Genomic DNA, 21,474 nt, shown 5'->3' with positions numbered 1-21,474 from the left:
TTAGAATAGATTTATGCAAGACATTTCAAAATATCCACAGTACTGTACTGCCACAGATGTTCAAAAATTAAAGTTTTCTGAACAGAAGGGGAAAGAAATGTTGGTTCAAGTTTTGAGCAACAGTTCTCATTGCTTTTTCATCTAAATCGTTTTCATATCCTTATTTAGAAAGACTAACATTGCTACTCTTAAAGAATAATTATAGAGACAGACTGAAGCGGTTAAGATGCCCAGAAGCTCAGTAGGAATGCCTAGTTTTGAACCAGATGTAATGTTGTTAAAACTCTTAAAGGTTTGTCCCACTTTAAGATGAAGGTTACTTGTGGAACTAAAAACCGTAGGGAAAGGGAAGAGGTGATAAATTAAGAGTACTTTAATTGCCAGAAGGCTCAAAATACTTAAGCTGCAAGAAGGACCTTCAGTAAATACAGAGAACATTAATTCAAATATTTGAACGGGTATCAAAGAGCCTTATTATGAAGGGTCAGTGCTAAAAATATGGAACATACGGAAGCTGTTGCCTGTGAAGACATTCACTACAGAGATGTAGCAGCCAGCCCAGAGTGGTAAATGATTACAGACTTTCTCCCTGAACCATATGCTTTTGGACAAGTAATCTTAAAGAAGAAGAAGGAGGAGAAAACCCACAAATTATTTGTTGAGCTAGATCTTTTGATATTTGATTAATTGCTGAAGACTTTCTGTGAAACTTCTCTATTTTTTACACACAAGCACAGAAGCAACATGTTTCATATTGATCAACAATTTTTAAAAAATGTGTTCTTACGTGGGGCTACTTGGATCTAAATGTGAATTCTAAAACAAAAACACATTTCAAGAATGGGCCAATGTATATAACAAAAGAAAAATTCACACATTTTGGAAAAGAATAGCCCAAATGTATAATCTCCAAACGTTCATTCTTAAGCATTTTGAAGGGCAGTTCTAGTGCAAGTGTGCTTGAGAAGTTAGGGAGTGAGGGAAACAGTCTAACTTTAAAATGATCATAGTGAAATAAACAAAATAACAATGGCAGGATGACACACAAAAGCCTTGTCTACACTACTGGGGTAAGTCGGCTTAAGTTACGCTCCTCCAGCTATGGCCATGTCTACGCTTACTGGGGATCAATGCTGCTGCGATCGATGCAGCAGGAGTCAGTTTAGTGGGTCTAGGGAAGACTTGCTTAATCGACCACAGAGCGCTTTCTGGTTGACTCCGGTACTCCACTGGTACGAGAAGAGTAAGGTAAGTCGAAGGGAGAGCATCTCCTGTTGATGCAGCGTGGTGTATACATTACAGTAAATTGACCTAAGCTATGTTATTCATGAAGCTGGAGTAGCATAATTTAGGTCTGCTTACCGTGGTAGTGTAGACAAGGCCTACTTGAATAAGGTAGCTGGAGTCAATGTAGTTTAGGTCGAATTACTGTGGTGTCTACACTGTGCTGTGTCAACGGGAGACGCTCTCCCGTCAACTTACCTTACTCCTCTTGAGTTGACCAGAAAGCGCTCTGTGGTTAATAGACCCGCTAATTCAACCCGCGCTGCATCGATCGCAGCAGCGTCGATCCCCAGTAAGTGTAGACATGTCCAAAGACAGGATGAATTGCAGATACAAGGATAACTGCTAGAACTTGTGTTTATCACTCACATGAACAGTCATTCACTCAGAGTTGGACTGTGACCACACCTGATTCACAGCACACAACTAAACAGTCACCAAATGATAATGATGTTTGGTTACTGGCAATCTAGATTATTAGAGATTAAAGGTTAGAGGTCAGATTTAGAGATAGCATCACCACCCAAGAGTCAGTTTTGTTATGGTGGTAGATATGAGGCATCTTTGAAAATATTTATCTTGTTTAGATGGTGATACCTTGCAATGGCCAAGTGGAACCAGGATCAGCAAACTAGAATTCATTCTCTCTCTCTCTGTAAGCAAGACAGAGAAAACTCATATTATCCTTTTCTTTTTAGGAATTCTCCCTTTCCCTTTATTATGATATAGGAGTTGTTTTGATTTTGTCTTGTGGAACACAAATCAACCCATTAACTAACATCGATCTATTCATTGTCTATCCAAACGAATGCTGAGGTTAATACAGATGTTGTAAGTCTTGATAACCCATATGGTCATCTTCTGTCCTGTTAATGTTCCTATAAAACTGCCAGGATTTTGTTGTCACATTTTTAAAAGTCCTTTTTCGGTCTAATTCCACTTTGTCGGTGCATTATCGTTAAGTTTCCAAGATGTTAGTTAGGTGTTACTTTTACAAGATGTATTTTTCCTTTTTATGAGGTGACACCACCTTTTTTCTTCATTAGTACTTCACTAAATAATAATGAAGAAAAATGACACCTCAGAGGAAAATATGTTTGCTTTTTACTGTTGTTTTAATACAAAACATTGAAATAGAAAAAAGTCCACTTAGACATAGCATTTCCCCTGTCTACCAGAATTATCAAATACAATCAGCATATCTTTCTCTGTGATCCTGTGACACACAACTCAGTGTAGCATGGTCCCACAGAACTGACTCTTTTTACAGTGCTATGTGCATATGTCTTCTCTGTTTCCACTGCAGGGATCGGCAATCTTTGGCACACGGCCCATCAGGGAAATCCACTGGTGGGCCGGGACGGTTTGTTTACCTGCAGCATCCGCAGGTTCAGCCGATCGCAGGTCCCACTGGCCGCGGTTCGCTGCTCCAGGCCAAGGGGGCTGCGGGAAGCGGCGTGGGCCAAGCGTTCCTGCTGCCCCCATTGGGCTGGAACGGCAAACCGCGGCCAGTGGGAGCTGTGATCGGCCGAATCTGTGGAAGCTGCAGGTAAACCAACCGTCCCGGCCTGTCAGCGGATTTCCCTGATGGTCCGCGTGCCAAAGGTTGCCAATCCCTGCTCTACTGGTTTCCCCACCCTGACCACAGTTGCTTGCAATTTTTGTAATGTACTAGAATGTATCGTGTCAATGCCTAGAGACACTGTTAATAGAAAGAGCGATGGACTGGGATTTGGGATTCCAGTTCTCTTCTCATGTCTTTCCCAACTTGCTGATGACATTGGGGTAGGTAATGTATCCTCTCTCTTTCCTCATTGCTGTTTTATTTTTAAAAAGTTTACTAACAGAGAGGGTGTTTAGCAAGTTACCTTATGTCCCTATGAATTTGCTTGGCTGCACAAGTGGTCTTTACATTTACCTGCTAAACGTGTTTCTTATTCACTGTATTTTTGTTTTCATTTAGATCCTGAATTTGCTTGAAATTAGTAAAGATTCCAGATATAAAACTAACAAACTCCGAGTGCAGAACAGGAAAGAGCTTATTGAAATATTATCAGCCAGGTAAGTTTATTAAACTGGAAAAAATTACTGTAGTGCATTAATCAACATGGTAATGTACAAAAACATTGTCTCATCATTTGCCAGTTTGTTACTACTTTTAATCTTTTGGAGTATTTTCTTTTTGTAATTTATTTAGACACTTACTGCTCTTAAAAATGTTGTGTTTCATGTATCGGACTAGTCGGTGAGCAAGCAGCTAAGTAATAGCTTTACATTAAAATCACAGCATATCTTCAGTAACCTGGATCTCATTTAAGAAGGCATTGCTTTCCACTTGCACTTCTGGTTGGTTGTGGACAAGGGTCACTCTTGGACAGAAGGCTCTTGGTGTTGAATTTGCTGCCTTCAGGCCCATAGTTTGAAGTTTGTTCTGAGGGCTCTCAGTTCCAAGGGATCATCTACTTTGAAGATCTTAATCTACTGTTTCTGCATTAAGTTAACCTCTGCCTCTCTTGACATCTCTTTGGCTTATACCTTGTGCTTTTGAACACCACACTCATTGACCTCATTGGTCTATGTGGGACCCACAACTAAGGGTCACCCTCCTAAGAAAAATTCTCTTAGAGTTCCTGAAAGACCTGCAGCCTTTTATTTCAGATTTTTCTAAAAGACCTGAAGGTCATTCTGGATGTTTAAGATCTCATGTCTGTGGAGTCCTCCTCTATTTAGATGAAAAGGATGGTGATTATGAAAAATAGGAGGAGGAAGACTTCCAGGACCAGCTATATGCTTTGTGTCCTGTTCTGGATAAGAATGTGGGCTACCTATCTGTTTAAGCCAACACACAGATAACCTCAACAACTCTCAGGACGTTTTGGAGTGAATAGCAGAGACATTAAGTTTTCAGCTTTCAATGATCCAAGAAAAGGCACCACCAATGTTTTGATATTTTAAGGCTGGGGCATGTATCAATCCCTATAATTATCTATTATCCACAGAGCAGATTACTTGTGCACTAAAGAACCTCCTTTCCACTTCACCTGGTTACTGTGTGTTTTGGTACCAACTAGCTTTTTTTCAGTTGTAATGAAATGGAATTACCTTGCACTCATGGGATCCTAAAGAATATTTAATTTTGCGTTCTGTGGAAGCTTTCTGACCCTTCCTTCCCCATCCTTTTTCAGGTATCCCGCGCCTGCCAAAATACTGAGAGACAAAGTAACTTTCCTTCTTCTACTGTTCCTCTGCAATATCATAGGAAGGTGTGCTATTCCCATTATTCCTTTATTCCAGCTCCACCCCCAAAAAACAAATGAGGGTTGCATCCCCCACTAGCTTTAAGAAAATTAAGCATGTGTCGCCAAAGGTTCAGATTCTGCATTCCCCGCTGTAAAGCCATAAGGCTGGTTTGGAGCTCTCAGTTTAAACAGTATCTTTTTTTATATATCTATCAAGTTGATATGGCACAAATTCCATAGGTTCTGTATGGTGAGGATCACAGCCAATACAGAGTTCTCCCCTTTGGACTCAAAGCAGCTCCAAGCATTTTTGCTAATTGCCTAGCTGTACTTTTAGCTCACTTAAGAGGTCTGTATATTCACACTTATCCCTACTTCAGTGATTGGTTCAAGTCCTTTTGTGATTCTTAACTGTCCAGACTCAAGTTGAGATACCTATGCAGTAGGGTATGAATGACACATCAATCACAGCAATCTCTGATGATCACACCCTGAAACAGTCAAGAATTTCTGATATGGTAGACAATTACCCAAGTATGCCTCCAATTCTCTTTTATCTTTTGTCTGTCATTGTAATGGTTATAATGGATGGGGCTCACTTAGATCATCCCCCAATACAGGCATGATGTAAATCTGAAGGGATTAAGTATAATTATAATAAATAATATATTAATTAATAAATATAGTATTAATATAAAAATAGGTGAGAGCAATTCAGCTATCTTGTAACGCTTTCTTTGCTTAAATGAGGTACAGGCTGATGCATATCTTCCTGGACAATACTTAAGCCATGCATCTGTAGCTATATGAACTGGCAGGGAGGAGCTCATTCTCAGCCACGCTGATGGGGGGTTTTCAGGTTCTGCAAACAGTGAGTGCATCATCCTGTCCAACTCTGCCATTTTCCAGGAGGATGAACAACATCTTGACATGTTATCTGAGCCAGAAATTCACTGCTCAGTATAAATAGTTTCTCAAGGGAACTATGGTAATTTTGTCTTTCACAGGTGGGGAAAATGTCTTAGACTTCTTTGCCACAAAAGAGAAGATGGAGGTTCTTTGATTGTGTTTGAGACGTGGCTCAGATTCTGGTAGTCCTTCTGTTGGACTAGAGTACTTCCCTCCAGTACTGGTCATCAGGAAGTTCATACAGCACAGAGTTCATGCAATGTTAGTAGTTTCCCCTTGGTTCACTGATTCTCGATCTCAGAATTCCTAGGTCTGCCACATCTCCTGTCACAAGGCGAAAGTCATGATACTCTGATATTTAGGGTGATGTCGGCTCTATAGGCTCTTGATACAGATTCAATATTTCTACTCTGAGTGGACTGGCTCATGGCTTGTTGTCAAGTTCCCATTTGGGCTCTTCCCAGGAAGTTTAACACATCTCACTTGGAGCCTTCAGAGCAAGAGACTTATGACTCCAAGTGGAAGAAATTTTTCCTTGTGTTCTAATGAGCACTGTCATCTTTTCACTTCCACAGCCTCTCTAAGTTTGAACTATTTGTTACCACTAAAGCAATCCTGAATTATTCTGGAGTACTGTCAAAGTCCATCTGGCAGCCATATCATCTGAAAACACAAGGATTTTTTTAAGTTCGTCTGGCAGCCATATCAGCTCCAGTGCAAAGATTTTCAGTTCGTGCACATTCTTTCATGAGACAGTAGTAAAGAATCACAGAAAGAGCCATGAGCACTGAACAAGATATGTAATTAGAATAAGGAAGACAATATTATCCCTAAAAATAATTTGCCCACCTGTCTGTCGGTCTTTCTTCTTCACTTCAGGACTTCTACCTAAAACTTTCTTTAGCCCTCTTCTGCCTGGCTTCCTGGTAAAGATTTAAAGAAACAGCAAAGATGTCACCACACTGTCTATCATTAATATGTTTTTGAAATGGACTAGTTCATTTTTTCTCACTTATTTGTGAGCCACTGCTTTCTTGGGACTTAATTTTAGTGCATCCAAAGCTGCTGGAATCACAGTTTCACAAGGATATGTAAGGTAGTAACCTAAAGTTCAGTTCATACCTTCAATCTCAGCATCAGTAACTTGTTTTGGTCGCTAGATCTGGTGCTCTGTTTGGGAGTACTGTTCTGCCATCTTCGTTTAGTTGCTAATCCTCATACCAGCTTCTTAAATGGGTTGTTGCTGGCAGCTGCTCTTGAATGTAGATGCTATAGGCACAATACTTGAAGAAGAAAGAAGGCTAGCATTCAAGGTATGCTTATTCTTTGAGTAGATTCCTAGCATAAATTCATACTACCCACCTGTCTTCCTGACATCTCCTCTTTTTCCATTGAATTCAGATTAAGTGGAAAGGAGCTGAGGTGGAGTTGGGACTGTATGGCTTCTTATATAACTTCATAATGAATGTTTGGTTCCATGAGTGGTCATGTGTGCAGCCCCATTATTGCCTTCTAGAATCTACAGTGTTTGACTTGGCACTGAGGGCACATGCGCCTTCCTAAGAAGGGTAGATCTGTGTTGACAATCTACTGGACGGAAAACAGCTGGTGGTGATTAACTTTCTTTTTTGTTAATAGGTGTTTCATTCCTTCAGAGGTCTTTGTTGAATGCCAAAAGGTCCTTATGTTTTGCAATTTAATTTCTCAAGTTGTTTCATCTGCTTTGGTTTTTTTTTTTTTTTTTGATTACCTCTTTTTGTGACAATCTCTCACATTTGGTAAATATAGAGTAACTCAAATGCAGGTATTTTCCCATCACCCTTAGTGGTAAAGATGGTCGCAAAGAAAGCAACGATATTGTGTGCTATCCCCGTATCCTCTTTTATTTCCCACATTACATCTAGGTGAAGCAGTAGACCCATTGGTTTTCCTGCAAGTTTCCGACTTGTGATCTGCTTACAGAAAGTCTTTTCTTAATCATTTTTATATCCTTATTTATTAGTTCATCAGATGATCTCATTGCTGTCTCAGTTACGGTTTTACATCTTGCTCGCCAAAGTTTATGTTCTTTTCTATTAGGCATCACTTAGGCTCTGTCTACATTACGAGCTAGGGATGTTGGGCAGGTTTGTGGTTTTCACCGCTAAGCTATGCCACTGTTGCCTGTGCTACAATGGCTATGCTACTATTTATACTCACGCTAGCTCTCACTGAGCTCCCGTGAGTATGTGTACACAGGCTGGGGAACCGCACCCCTAAGTCATAGCGTAGGTGTAGTCTTAGGCTGAATTTCCACGTAATTTATGTGCAAGTACAGCTTTGAGTGTAGATGCCTCCCATAGTACTTTGTTATGTGATGTTGTTGTGAAGTCATCTGGCATTCAGGGTTGAAACACTGATTGTAACAGATGTCGTAGGCATGTGTTTCTATACACACTCCATGGCAACTTTGCATTTATTTGTTATTGGATAGTTATTTGTAGAGTGGCCAAGTTTGATATGTTAAGCTTTTGAAATGTAGGTACTCGGAGAGTTAAGTAAACAGGTCTTGTTCATGAGTCCTGGAAAATTTCAACCCAGAGAGGCCTTCCATTTGTGTTAAAAAAACAAACAAACCAAAGAGAATCTTTGTGAAAAGAAAATCAGTTCATCATGATATGGGCTCCCATAGCAATCACTAAACAAATTCACATCATCTGGAGACTTAAAATATTACAGACTTAGAATCAGAACAGTTAGGTCTGGAATGTACACTAGTAGCACATGCTTTGTAACACTACAGTTTTAAGCTTCTAGTCACCTCAGTCTTAATCCTGGACACCGCAGCTGTGGAATGTTGCATATGAAAGTGCAAGAGGAAAAGAAATGAGCAGGAAGGAAGTACAGAGGCACATAATCCTCCATTAATGAGAGGTTTGCTAAAAGATTCCCACTTGGTCACAAGAGGGGAGCACCTAGGAGAGAAGTGCATATTGAAGTGCCTCATTTGTGTGTTGAAGAGCACATTTAAGATCACATCTGATAAGACATACCCATTCTGCGCAACATCCCATCCCTTCTCTCCCCCTCCCCCCTGCTTTTTTTTAACCATAGAATCTTGAGGGTGAGGTAGCTGGTGGTAGTTGTTTGCAGAATCAGGCTGCTAGTACTTGTCACCATGCATGGTCTTGCACTGGTCATGGAGCACAGCAAACTTGCACCCCTTGCTTAGAGTGTTGAGATTTTCCAAGTGAAAATCCAGCATGCTTGTCACAAGGGAATTTTTTAAGCAGAAGGTGGGGTGTTTTTTTTTAATGTTTTCATGTTTCAGAGATTAAGAAACAAAATAAAACATTGCTCCAAAATTTTGAGGAAGCGTGAGATTCCAGGGGTGTGAAGTTGTGCCAAATGAAATGGTGAAAAGTTTCAAATACAATTTCCTGGGAAGTGTCTTAACATTTTGCAGAACTCTCTTTTTTGAATGTCTGTGTTTAAGTCTCAGGACTCCATTCAAATAAAACAATAAAAATATAGCAGTTCAAATTGTTGACCTAGGTAACTCAGGAGATCGACACTTCTGGTGTTCATTAGGATACTTGCAGTCATTTGCAAGTGAAAAGAGTCGAATGCTCTCAAACATTTGGTGTCTGTCTTCTCTCTTTCTCTCCATTTAAAAAACTCCTAATCACTCTGGTACCAAGGTGTGAAAATACAAATTTGAGAATGCAATAGAATATTTCCATAAAGCTGCTCCCTCATCCTATGTGACAAAGATTCACACATTATAAGACCATTCTGCAGTTCAGCCCAATTATGCTAACACTTCAAAACAAAACAAAATCCCATGATTCTGTTCCTTCTGTCCCATGCTGCCTCTCTTTCTGGGTGGGCTATCACCATTTATGAATTATCGTTAGCCAGTATGGACCCAACAGTGCTCTGCTGTGCTGGCAACTGCAAGTACCCAGAGGCTGTTTGGGCTTTATTTGAGCTCTTGGAGCCCCATGGCTTTGGTTTTGGACTTTGCCCGCCACACCACCAGGCAGATGATGTGGCCGCAGCAATGAGTTTTCCAGCAGCAACAGAGGCAGGAGGACAAGGACGAGAAAGAAGAGGATGAAACCAAGCAACTTCTATTCATGAGCTGTTCATAAAGCAGCTTCACACAGTGCAGCACCATTTCTGGGCTCAGGAGACCATCATCAGTTGGTGGGAAAGCATCTTTCTGCAGATCTGGGATGATCAGAATTGGTGATGGAATTTCAGGAGGGCAAAGGCAGCCTTTTGGAGTTCTGTGCTGAACTAGCCCTGAAGCTGCAGTGACAACATGCCAAGAGGTGGTGTCCTGTACCCTTGGAGAAGCAGGTCACCATTGCCATCTAGAAGCAAGCCACCTTCAAATGTTACTGGTCTGTAGCTAGCCAGTTCAGCAGGGACAGATCAACTGTTGGGGCCACTGTTATGCACATGTATGATGCCGTGCATAAGGTACTGTTGCACTGGGTTATAAAGCTTGGTAGAGCTCAGGAGATGGTGAAAAAGGGTTCTCAAACTATGTTGGGTTACTTGATGGGACCCATGTACCTATCATTTACATCTCGCACCAGGGCTCAGAGTTTATAAAGAGAAAGGAGTATTTCTCCATGATACTCCATGGCCTGGCTTACCAGCATGGCAGGTTCACAAACGTAAATGCAGCGTGGTCTGGAAGAGGCCATGATGCTAGGATGCGATTGTGGAACTCAGCTCTGTTTACCATCATGAATAAAGGAGTCTTTGCCCACACGATTATTATGTATGTTAATAGTGTGGAGATTGCTCTGATTATCCTGGGAGACCCAGCTTACCCCATTCACAGGGCACTGGGACAAAAAGGCATGAAGGAACGGTTTAGCTATCGCCTCAGTCATTGCAGAATGATAGTGACTTGTGCCTTTGGCCAGGCTGGAAGCTGCAGAAAAAAAAACTTGCCTAAGATCATAGCAGTGTGTTGTACTTTGCACAATATTTATGAGAGTAAGGGAGAATTGCTTAGTGGTTTGAGCAGCCACCAAGATGTCCATTAGAAAATGGAAACAGCCAGGACATTGTTGTTAGAGATGCCTCTTGCTCTTACTTTGTGTCTCAGGCCTGAAAATGTGCAGCTACATGTCCAGCTGTTATCCTGAGGGGGTGGTGGTGGGAGGCGGGGGGTTGGATTGTGGGCATTGCAGTTTCTTTGATGGGTGGTAGAAATGGCCCATTGTGGCACTCTTTATTATATATAAGTAGGCAAAATTTACCATTTTTCTGTGTACTATGCATTGCAGATTCCTCATGAATGTTGTTTAATATTAAAAACATTTAAAAATTCCATCTGTTCTGTAGCAGCCAGAAATAAACCTTTGATTAAACCAGCAATGAAATGTAGCTTTAAAGTGACCCAATGCAGTGGAGGGCAGCACACAACCATACAGGGACAGGGCGGGGGCTCCGATTCACAGTTGAGTATACAACTTACATCTGCATTCTGGTGTAGAGTGTTGGGGCTCAAACTTGTTAGCGTTGTTAGATGGCTTGAAAAATCTAGGCTCCCAGCTGAAGTTGTTCTTGTTGCCCTGAGTTTGGGCTGGGGAGGGCAATGACATCTGGGAGCATGGTTGCAGAAATGCAGCAGGGAACATATGCTGATGTCCCATTACCCTGTATTGTCCATGGGCTGCAGAACATGGCTGCGTCCTGGTTGAGGGCACTGGATTTTCTGTATGCCTGCTAGCAGCATGCACTACAGATGAGTATTCTACTCCTGTGTCACCTACAAGAGTTGACTTTGCATGTCCTTGTCTTTCTCTACAGTGTATCTTTTGCCATGGCAACGCTATCTCTGGACATTGCCATGCTGTATTTGGCCACTTTATCGCTCTGTCTGGATAGCTCCCTGTCTTTTATTCCTTTCCAACCTCAAATACAACCGTCAGCTCTCCATTGTTTTCAGTTTTTTGGGGAGTCTGCAATGAGATCTGTGAATATTTCATACAAGTTCCCTGTTTCTTCTCCCTCAGTTAGCCAGTTGCTCAGCTGTTGCTGAAGGCCCTGTCCTTGAGTGTCTGGACTGCTGCAGGTGCCATGCCTGGGGGAGTACAGAGAAAAAAAACTGGTGGTTGTTCAGGTTCCAGAGGGGTTATTATAGTGCTTTTTTAACATGATTTCTGCTTTCCTCTCCCTGAGATTCTTTGCAGTCTTGGGGGGGACCTCAGAGATGGTAAGTGGTGTGTACACGAGGAGGGATACATTGGGGGTTTTGAGTGTGCAGTACATGCTGTTTGGTTTTGCACTTGTACCTTGGAGATTGTGAAGGATTGAGACTTGTTTTTCCTGGTTTGGCTTTGCAGTTAAGGTCGTACCTTGGAGGTGCTTATATGGGTTGGAGGAGTTAGCAGGCGAGACCTGGGGGCGAGCTGGATAGTAATCCTCTCTGCTTCCCCTGGAAGTTTCAGCAGTAGTGTAATTGCATAAAATCCTGACCATCTCCTCAAAAAATGGATAGGTTATATTTCCACAGTCAGACTGTTTCCTGGCATCCATGGTGTCAAGGTTCCTTCCCCACTCTGAACTCTAGGGTACAGATGTGGGGACCTGCATGAAACCCCCCCTAAGTTTATTTTTACTAGCTTAGGTTAAAACTTCCACAAGGTACAAACTATTTTACCTTTTGGCCCTGGACTTTATTGCTGCCACCACCAAGCGTCTAACAAATATATAATAGGGAAAGAGCCTGCTTGGAAATGTCTTTCCCCCCCAAATCCTCCCAAACCCTACACCCCCTTTCCTGGGGAAGGCTTGATAAAAAATCCTCACCAATTTGCATAGGTGAACACAGACCCAAACCCTTGGATCTTAAGAACAATGAAAAAGCAATCAGGTTCTTAAAAGAAGAATTTTAATTGAAGAAAAAGTAAAAGAATCACCTCTGTAAAATCAGGATGGTAAATACCTTACAGGATAATCAGATTCAAAACCTAGAGAATCCCTCTAGGCAAAACCTTAAGTTACAAAAAGACACAAAAACAGGAATATACATTCCGTTCAGCACAGCTTATTTTATCAGCCATTTAAACAAAACAGAATCAAACGCATATCTAGCTAGATTACTTATTAACCCTTCACAGGAGTTCTGACCTGCATTCCTGCTCTGGTCCCGGCAAAGGCAACACTCAGACAGACAGAACCCTTTGTTCCCCCCTATCCCCCCTCCAGCTTTGAAAGTATCTTGTCTCCTCATTGGTCATTTTGGTCAGGTGCCAGTGAGGTTATCTTTAGCTTCTTAACCCTTTACAGGTGAAAGGGTTTTTTCCCCTGACTAGGAGGGATTTAAAGGTGGTTAGCCTTCCCTTTATATTTATGACACATGGTTTTAATGTAAGTCCTCCTGACCTGTTTACTCTTTATCCAGCACTGGTTGATGTCCCAGTTGTGACCCCTCTCAGACATCTGACTAGCAGTGTTCACAAACAATCTTTATTGCTGTAGCTGGCCCCAAAAGCTTGCTGCTCTGACACTTCTCCCCGGATGGCAATGAGATCTAGGCTCTTGGCACAACTTCAAGTGCTGCTTGAGGCATGTTGTAAAGGCTGCCGGAGTAATATCACTGTAATGCCTATATATTGGAATCTGGGTGCAAATGAGCCGGTCGTAACACCACACCAACTTTCATGTAGGTGAGGGCCATCTGGTCAACTTGGCCACAGAGCAGAGAAGGGTACACAAGTGAACAGACAGGTCAGTTACAGATGCCCAAAAAGCTGTGTGGGATAGCAGTTGGAGGACTGTCAAAGTAGTGTGCAGCTACATTGCATGCACACAGAATGGTAGACCATACTAACTCAATTCACATTGAACTTAATACACTTTGACAGATACTCCAGAGTTTGCGGTAAATGCGCAGTTAGTTCACTCTGAGGAATTGCATAGTGTGTATGCAGGAGTTTTCACACCAAACTACCTCAAGGTAGTGTGGACTAAATCCCATGTGACAAGCCCTTAAAACAACAATAACAACAAAAGTATGACTAATTTTTCCGTGACTCTTGAGTTACGTATGCTGCAAAACTTCAAAATGGCTTCTTTCTGTACTGTTTGCAAATATAAATTACATTTATTTTCTCTTAAGCCCCACCCTCTCTTTTCTATACACAGAAAAGTTATCTTTGGGTTGCAGTCTTCTTTCTTGGCTTGAGTAGTAGGGAGAAAGAGGCTTGGAAAGGGGGGCATGTTTCTAGCTCCTGTGTTTTCAATGTTAAGCATTTTCAAAAGAACCTAATTCTGGAACATTTTGATAAAAGACAGTGCACCAAATACTGCTGCCTTAGAGTAGAAGGAAACACTAACAATTTCTGCATGTTTTACGTGACTGTTTATGATGTTGTTGAATAAAACATACACAGTTTTTATAACAATTATCATGTGAAGCATCTTAAAGGAACCTGCGTGTCCATAAGCTAGCTATTATGAAGCCATACTGCTATTGTTCAGGATCTGGTACTATTTTATTCTAAGCCCATATTGTTGGTGTTCATAAATTGGCCTTAGGAATATCATTCATGGCTGAAACTTAGCATATATGGTTAATTATTGAAAGCAAATGGGAGAGAAAAGAACATGTGGCTGATGCAGAAATGTAAGACAACACCGAGACCCCAACCTTTATTGAAATTATGCAGTCTGATGTCTTACTTGGCTGCTGCTAAGCCTAATAATCCTAATCAGAAAACTCAAGGAACCCAACATTTTTCCTGGACACCAGTGAGATAAGGGCTAGAAGCTGTAACACCCCAAGCATACTGGTATCAGGGAGGAATATATTTGTTCATGGACATCCATTCTTTGATAGCACCAGCCTTTCCGCATCATTCTTAACCCCAACTGTGTCCCAGTCTATGCCTATGTTTTGGGAAATGAGGCCACAAGGTCTGATATGTGGACCTAAACTCAGTCTGCGCAAGGCAGAAGTGATGCTCCCTGTGGGAGGAATTTTGAAGATCTGGCAAAGTTTATTTAATCCCGTTTCCTAAGGCTCCAATTGCCATGATATCTAAGTGTCTTGGAAGGTGAAAACGAATATTCCTCTGTGTTCTTCTTGACTAGGACCCTGTCATAAATATAAAGGGAAGGGTAACCACCTTTCTGTGTACAGTGCTATAAAATTCCTCCTGGCCAGAGGCAACATCCTGTTACCTGTAAAGGGTTAAGAAGCTCAGCTAACCTGGCTGGCACCTGACCCAAAGGACCAATAAGGGAACAAGATACTTTCAAATCTTGGGAGGGGGGGAAGGCTTTTGTTTGTGCTCTCTGTTTATGTGTTTGTTCTCTCTTGGGACTGAGAGAGGCCAGACAGAAATCCATCTTCTCCAACCCATCCTAATCCAAGTCTCCAATATTGCAACCAGTGTAGGTAAGCCAGGCAAGGCGGATTAGTTTATCTTTTATTTTATGTGAATTTTCCCTGTGTTAAGAGGGAGGTTTATTCCTGTTTTCTGTAACTTTAAGGTTTTGCCCAGAGGGGGATCCTCTGTGTTTTGAATCTGTATATCGGTAAAGTATTTTCCATCCTGATTTTACAGAGGTGATTCTTTTACCTTTTCTTTAATTAAAATTCTTCTTTTAAGAACCTGATTGCTTTTTCATTGTTCTTAAGATCCAAAGGTTTGTGTCTGTGTTCACCTGTACAAATTGGTGAGGATTATTATCAAGCCTTCCCCAGGAAAGGGGGTGAGGGCTTGGGGGGATATTTTGGGGAAAGACATCTCCAAGTGGGCTCTTTCCCTGTTCTTTGTTTAAAAAGCTTGATGGTGGCAGCATATTGTTAAAGGACAAGGCAAGTTTGTACCTTGTGGAAGTTTTTAACCTAAGCTGGTAAGAATAAGCTTAGGGGGTTTTTCATGCAGGTCCCCACATCTGTACCCTAGAGTTCAGAGTGGGGAAGGAACCCTGACAGACCCTATAGTCAATTTATTCTCCAGGTCCTGAAAAGATAACAACAGGTGCTGCTGATTCTTTGTAACCAACCAAACAAATGTTCAGGAAGTAGGACATCTGTTCCAGCTTCCTTTTCCTCATCATTATCCATACAGATATTCAGATGGTGGGTGCCATCATAAATAGATGGACCCCTCCAGACAATTTTGATTTTTTTCCCAAAGATGGGAAAAAAGGCAACAGAATTTGTCAGCATCACCAACAAAACTGACAGTCAAAGGGGAAAAAAATCAATCACATCAAAATCTCCATGGTTTCCTCTCAAAAAAAGAAAGATTCTAGTTAGTGCCACATTTGACTATTAATCCTCCCACATGTCCTCATTATGTATATGGCAGAATAGAAAAAAGCACACCTGACTGAACATAATTCAAAATCAATAAAGCTGTTTACAGAGCTACCTTTGGAATAAGATATGCAGTCTGTCAGCCTACATTTCCCCCCAGAACGTCCTGCTCTTGCAATTATGTGAATATACATTTAACTTTCAAGTAGAAGTAGTTTGAACATGTCCTGTTGTTAAATTGTAATGATAGCTGATATTCACATATGGAAAAGAAAAGAAAATGTATCAGCTTTTGCATTCATTAAATTCCCATTTTTTCATCTGTGTTTAAGAATACAGAATAGGTGCTGCGTGTTTCACAGCTCTGAATGCTGCTCCAATTTTTTTTTAAGTGTGTTGCTGTTTCTCTTTCTTGATGCAAATCGTTTTCATTTCCCTTTTCGAGGGAATTTTAGGTGCAAATTTGAAGTGGGACACTTGCCAGTAGGGTGTTAGTCTGGGCACTTGCCATTCCCTTGATATAATCGTTGTTACTTCAAAGGCAGACATAAAGTTTTTGCCATAGCATGCATTATTCTAGGAATAGGAAACCCAGTTGAGTAGCTTTCTCCTACTTCTAATAAACTGACCTTTGCTTTTCCAGCCTTATTGGAGACAGTGCATTTTCCATGTTGGAATCCTGTTTGTGCTGTCTCCATCCCTAAGCTGCCTCTCAATGGGCTAAGCTTCCTTCCTCAGCCTTGCTATTTTGAGACTGACACAATTGAGCTTATGTTGCTGGCTGTGCCTAGAGGTCTGCTGGTGGGGCATGTGAACCAGGATGATACACCCCAGCTCCAATCAGAGTTTGCTAATGTATTTGGATAAACCATTTGCATCCCCTCCACCTTGGTTCTGATCCTCCTGGACCTTAGAAAGAACAGAGAAGTAGTACCCTAAGTCTGATCCAGGACTGACATTATTTCATCATTGACTTCTGTTGTACACGTTGGACTGGAGTGGGGACCAACACATTACTGAGATAGCTCTCTGTCAAGAATAGCCTCGGCAATGCTCAGGTTCCACTTCTGCAATAATTCCCTTCAAGACCTGGGTTAAGTACTTGTTGTAGGGATGACCAGATGTCCTGATTTTATAGGGACAGTCCTCATTTTGGGGTCTTTTTCTTATATAGGCTCCTATTACCCTGAACTCCCATTCCAATTTTTCACACTTGCTGTCTGGTCACTCTAACTTGTTGTGAAGCAACCTGAAGCGTAACCCTACTGTGGGACTATGTTCAGAAACATGACCACCACCACAGCCTGTTCTACCTCCTTCCTCTTTTCTCCAGGAATAGTGAATGTCTTCAAACCGTTGGAAAAAGAACAAGAATGGTTCCTACTCCCAAAGACTGCCTCTTTTTAGCCTGTGCTAACACATATGAGTAGCGAGGGAGTCCATGTGTGCCTGGGACTGCAACTGCCCCTTGCTGGAGTCACCAGAAGGCCAACCTCCCCATCCTCTTTTAAAGAAACAAACACAAAAAGTGTTGGATGGGAGATAGACAGACTAGGTGCCTGCAGACTTCCTGGCACCATACTCTTGAGTCACAAGGCTGATCTACACATAGCCAGAGATCTCCATTAGGCTGTTTTTTGAATGGTAAGAGCAAAAATGAGAGAGTAATTAGTAGTTTCCATATTTTGTAAATTTGCAAGGTGAACTAGAATGTTAAGAATGGGGAGGAAATCAATCAGTTGTTCCAAAAGGTTTTACTGGGTATAAAGTTGGGAGGTTTTCACATTGACAATATTGTAAAGTTTCAGCATGGGCCATTGGTGCTTACATTTATGTCATAGACAAACTTTGTCTGATTATCATTTCCGTAATCCACAGACAATAAAAAATCTTTTAAGATGGGCTTGTCATCACAAATTGTATCTGCACATATGTCAAGAGCAACTGCATTGCCCCCCTGGACATTAAGGGCTTCAGAGGAGAAGGGTCTAATTAGGCACTAACACAAGAGACTCTTACAGACTATGGAATAGATCGGGGTATGCAACCTATGGCATGCGTGCCAAAGGGGGCATGCGAGCTGATTTTCAGTGGCACTCTCACTGCCCGGGTCCTGGCCACCAGTTCGGGGGGCTCTGCATTTTAATTTAATTTTAAATGAAGCCTCTTAAACATTTTAAAAACCTTATTTACTTTACATACAACAATAGTTTAGTTATATATTATAGACTTATAGAAAGAGACCTTCTAAAAATGTTAAAATGTATTACTGGCACGCGAAACCTTAAATTAGAGTGAATACATAAAGACTCGGCACACCACTTCCGAAAGGTTGCCGACCCCTGGAATAGATACTCTAGTAGTCATTTTGAAAAGTCTAATGACATATTTACGGTACACTCAGACTAATGATCTGTTGTTTCAAGCTGTGTCCCAAAATTCTTTACTGAGTTAACTGCAATTATAGAGATGATTAATGGTGAAGTGGGAGAGAAATTATGAATTTTTAGGCAGGGGAGAAAAGATTCCAGATCATATTGGAAAATAGATGCATGGTTGATGGAGCAGAGAGATGCAGGAACACTATTCTGGATCGCAGTAGTTGCAGAGGAGAAGGCTCTTGCACCAAAGTGATTATTTTGTGGAAAGAGAGAGGAGATCATTGTAAGATGAACAGAAGAGTGTATGAGATAGGAAGGAAGCAGTGTTAGAGAAGATCCATGAAGAGTTTTAAAAATCCATTTTTCACTTAAGTAATTCTATATTTTAAATCTACAATTAACTAATGCTAATGGTTTGAGCCATTCATATGAAAAAAGCATGCTAGAAGGCTAAATTGGGGCTGAAACCCATCTCATAAATTCTGTTTTGCCTAAAATTATTTTTCCGGTATTAAGTGTTTTCAGCCGTAACTGGAAATTTCCTTCTTTTGATGGGCTTTATTCAGCATTTTATGTCACTTAGAGATAATGGTTTACATTTGTTTATAGTTTATATAGTAAATGTCAGAGACTCCTACACTGTATGCAACACCGTATCCATTCAGCAGTCACCCAAATGACACAGCATGAAGCTCTATCTGGAAAACTCAAGTGTCTGCCTCAGTGGTGCAGTCTTCTCAGCTTCTAAGCTTGTTTTGGGTAGAGAGGATGGTTTCCTAATCCTCTTTTCCCCTCCAGTGCTTTGTTTTCTCTGTGTCAGGTGTTTATAAACACTGCACTTTCTTTCTAACAGTAGGATCAGAACAACTGTGGTTCTCTCCTGGGTCATGCTTTAGGAGGATACAACTTTAAATAAAGATGTGATCAGGGAATTATAGCATTTATTAGCACTGTTTATGTAAAAATAATAGCACATGGGAGCCATGAAAAACAAACAAAATATTTAGAAACCACGTTAACAAACTGTCCAGTAGTTTTGTTCATGCTTTTAGAAAGCTTTAGTGCATTGAAGAAGAAAGATAGTCTTAACAAAACTCTCAGGCAACCATTGGTAGACATTATGCTCTGGACTTCTGTGGAAATAGCTTGCAGACTAGCTGGAACATGACTGTGTGAATGCCAGTGCATAGCAGAAAGACAAAGTGCCCTTTGCTCTCAGTCTTATCTATCTCCTCAGGTTCCTATCTCCTTCCTTTCTCTGGAGAAAGAGAGAGGCTGTATGCTACTGTCTCTGGCTTTCTTGATTGGTCATTTAAAACATTTTTGGAATTACAAGGTTGGTTGAAGTAGCTCACCTACAATACCGTGTGCTCTCATCATTTGCAACCTACCGTAAGCCCTCTTTCAAGCACTGTTTCTCCACCCTTCTCGTATAATCCAGGACCATTTCAATTTGCTTGATTCCCCATGTCTGCCAGTGTCCTCCAAAGAGGGTCGTATCGGATGGTATCAAATGCTTTTGGGTAGTCATAAAGCACATGATTGATGGGTGGTTGTACTCTCTGCATTTTTCACAGATGTGATGGAGATTTATGATTTGCTCATGTGGCTCTCTTTGAAACCAGCTTGTTGTGGTGGTCGTTCTGCTTCTGCCCTCCATTGTTAAAAACATATGTTTTGTATTTAAAGGCGCGTTATCAGTGTAATTTAGCGTGGGCCCAAAATTTGGATACAGTAGAAGCAAGCTTTTACAGAGCCTAATAGGAATGGAAATGTTTTCATGCATTTAAGAAATGAATGGGAGATGCAGGGTGGTCGTGACTTTCAGACACCTGTTTGCAACCCCCAGGTTGAGGACATATTCTTCAGAGCATTGATGTTGCTTCCTAACTGACTGAGAAAGGAGCGCAGCAGAGCATTTCCTAGCTTTCCCCAGCCTGCATCCTCTAGGGGCTGAGTGTGTTTCTGCAGCTCTTCTGACCCTTGCCTGCCCAAGAACCGAGATGGAAATCCAGACTTTTTAATGGTTAGAGATTTGCCAGTCAAAAGCTGCCTCTTGACTTTCAGTAGAAATAAATGGAAAGCAGAGATTTTGTTTTAAAAGAACAAACTGCATCGTTGACGGGAGGGGGGGGGGAAGAGAGTTATCCTTTTTGTTTGATAATCCAGATTGATCAATTTTAGTCTGAATTTTAGACATTTCCTGTACAGTATTGAAACAAGCAATATTTGTGCATTGGCTTGCAGAGTGAATGATTGAAAAATCATGGTGCATGTTAGTACCGATATAAGGCTGAGCTACCTTTAGTTTTAGAAATTGACTGCACAGCTAAACTGTGAATATTTTTGTCCAGGCTATAAACTTGGGATGCAGTGTTGCAAGCAGCAACGGTTTTCTTACTCCAGTGTATTTATTGAATTTGTAAATGTATAATTATGGTTACATAAATGCAGGAGTTCAGTGGGAGTACACATGTGCATGAAAGCTGCTGGATCAGGCTTTAGCTTTTAACTTACAGGCGATCAAATATCAAAGAAATTTTGCAGTGAGAGTTGGGTTATTTGCACTGAGGAATTATTTTTTTTCTGCATATTTAGACCATTAAACCATAAAGATTACTAGGATATTTTGATTTTTTTTAATCTAAAATATCTTTAATTTTAAACACTGCAGGTAATACTGCACTTCTTTAATATCCTGGCTGCAGAAACTTTGTAATTGGTGTGTGATTAAATGCAGAGAGGGCTGGGAGCTTTTTCCAAAAAACTTACCAGAGAGAGTGCAGTCTGGATCCTGCTCTGGTGAGGTAAAGACCTGCAAAGTTCTGCAATAAGAGGTCTAGGTCTTTCTTTCTTTGTTTCTTGAGCCTTTAGTTGTTATGACCTGGGATTCAGAAGAGCCTGCATCCCAGGTTCCTTACCACAGACTAATGTTATATGATGGTGTCTCTTGTAAAAAGAAAATATATATAATAGGGTGTGACAGGTCCTCTGCCCCGGAAGTGCCATCCCCTCCTTCTAAGGTCTGCTGACTGCCCCAGTAATGCTCAGAGAGGCTTCCAGTTATGCAGCACCCATGGCTTTATTTACACACACAGTTCTCCCACCACCAGTGTTGAGCTATTTACAAGGCTTACAGGTTTAGTTCCCTGTTTGGCTAGCAGTCAGCCGGCAGCCAGGAGCCTGACCTTTCCTTCTGGCTACTCCCTTTATACTGGCTCCCAGCCCTTATAGTTGCTGGCTTGTCAGGCCCGCAGGTGGGGCCAATCCCCAGGCCAGGCATCAGGCCTGTTCCACCAGCCCCAATCTGTTTCTCTTGATTGGAGCTGGCTGAGCAGGGGCTAATTAGGTGCTTTTGCACCAGCACCCTGCTACACAGAGC

At 41.3% G+C, this 21,474-nt stretch overlaps 1 protein-coding gene across 5 annotated transcripts in view; it reads left to right on the top strand.

The window, feature by feature from the left end:
• Nucleotides 1–21,474, top strand: part of SUGCT (succinyl-CoA:glutarate-CoA transferase) — a 485,165-nt gene that overhangs the window by 205,919 nt on the left and 257,772 nt on the right. For all 5 annotated transcript variants that reach the window (XM_084621188.1, XM_084621190.1, XM_084621191.1 and 2 more), the window contains one exon: nucleotides 3,248–3,345. In XM_084621188.1, the coding sequence (XP_084477314.1) occupies nucleotides 3,248–3,345 (98 nt within the window). The remainder of the gene's footprint in view (nucleotides 1–3,247; nucleotides 3,346–21,474) is intronic.

Source organism: Lepidochelys olivacea (genome assembly GCF_965140295.1).
Source record: "Lepidochelys olivacea isolate rLepOli2 genome assembly, chromosome: 2".
Classification (NCBI taxonomy): Eukaryota; Metazoa; Chordata; order Testudines; family Cheloniidae; genus Lepidochelys; species Lepidochelys olivacea.
This window is presented reverse-complemented; position numbering and strand designations above follow the sequence as displayed.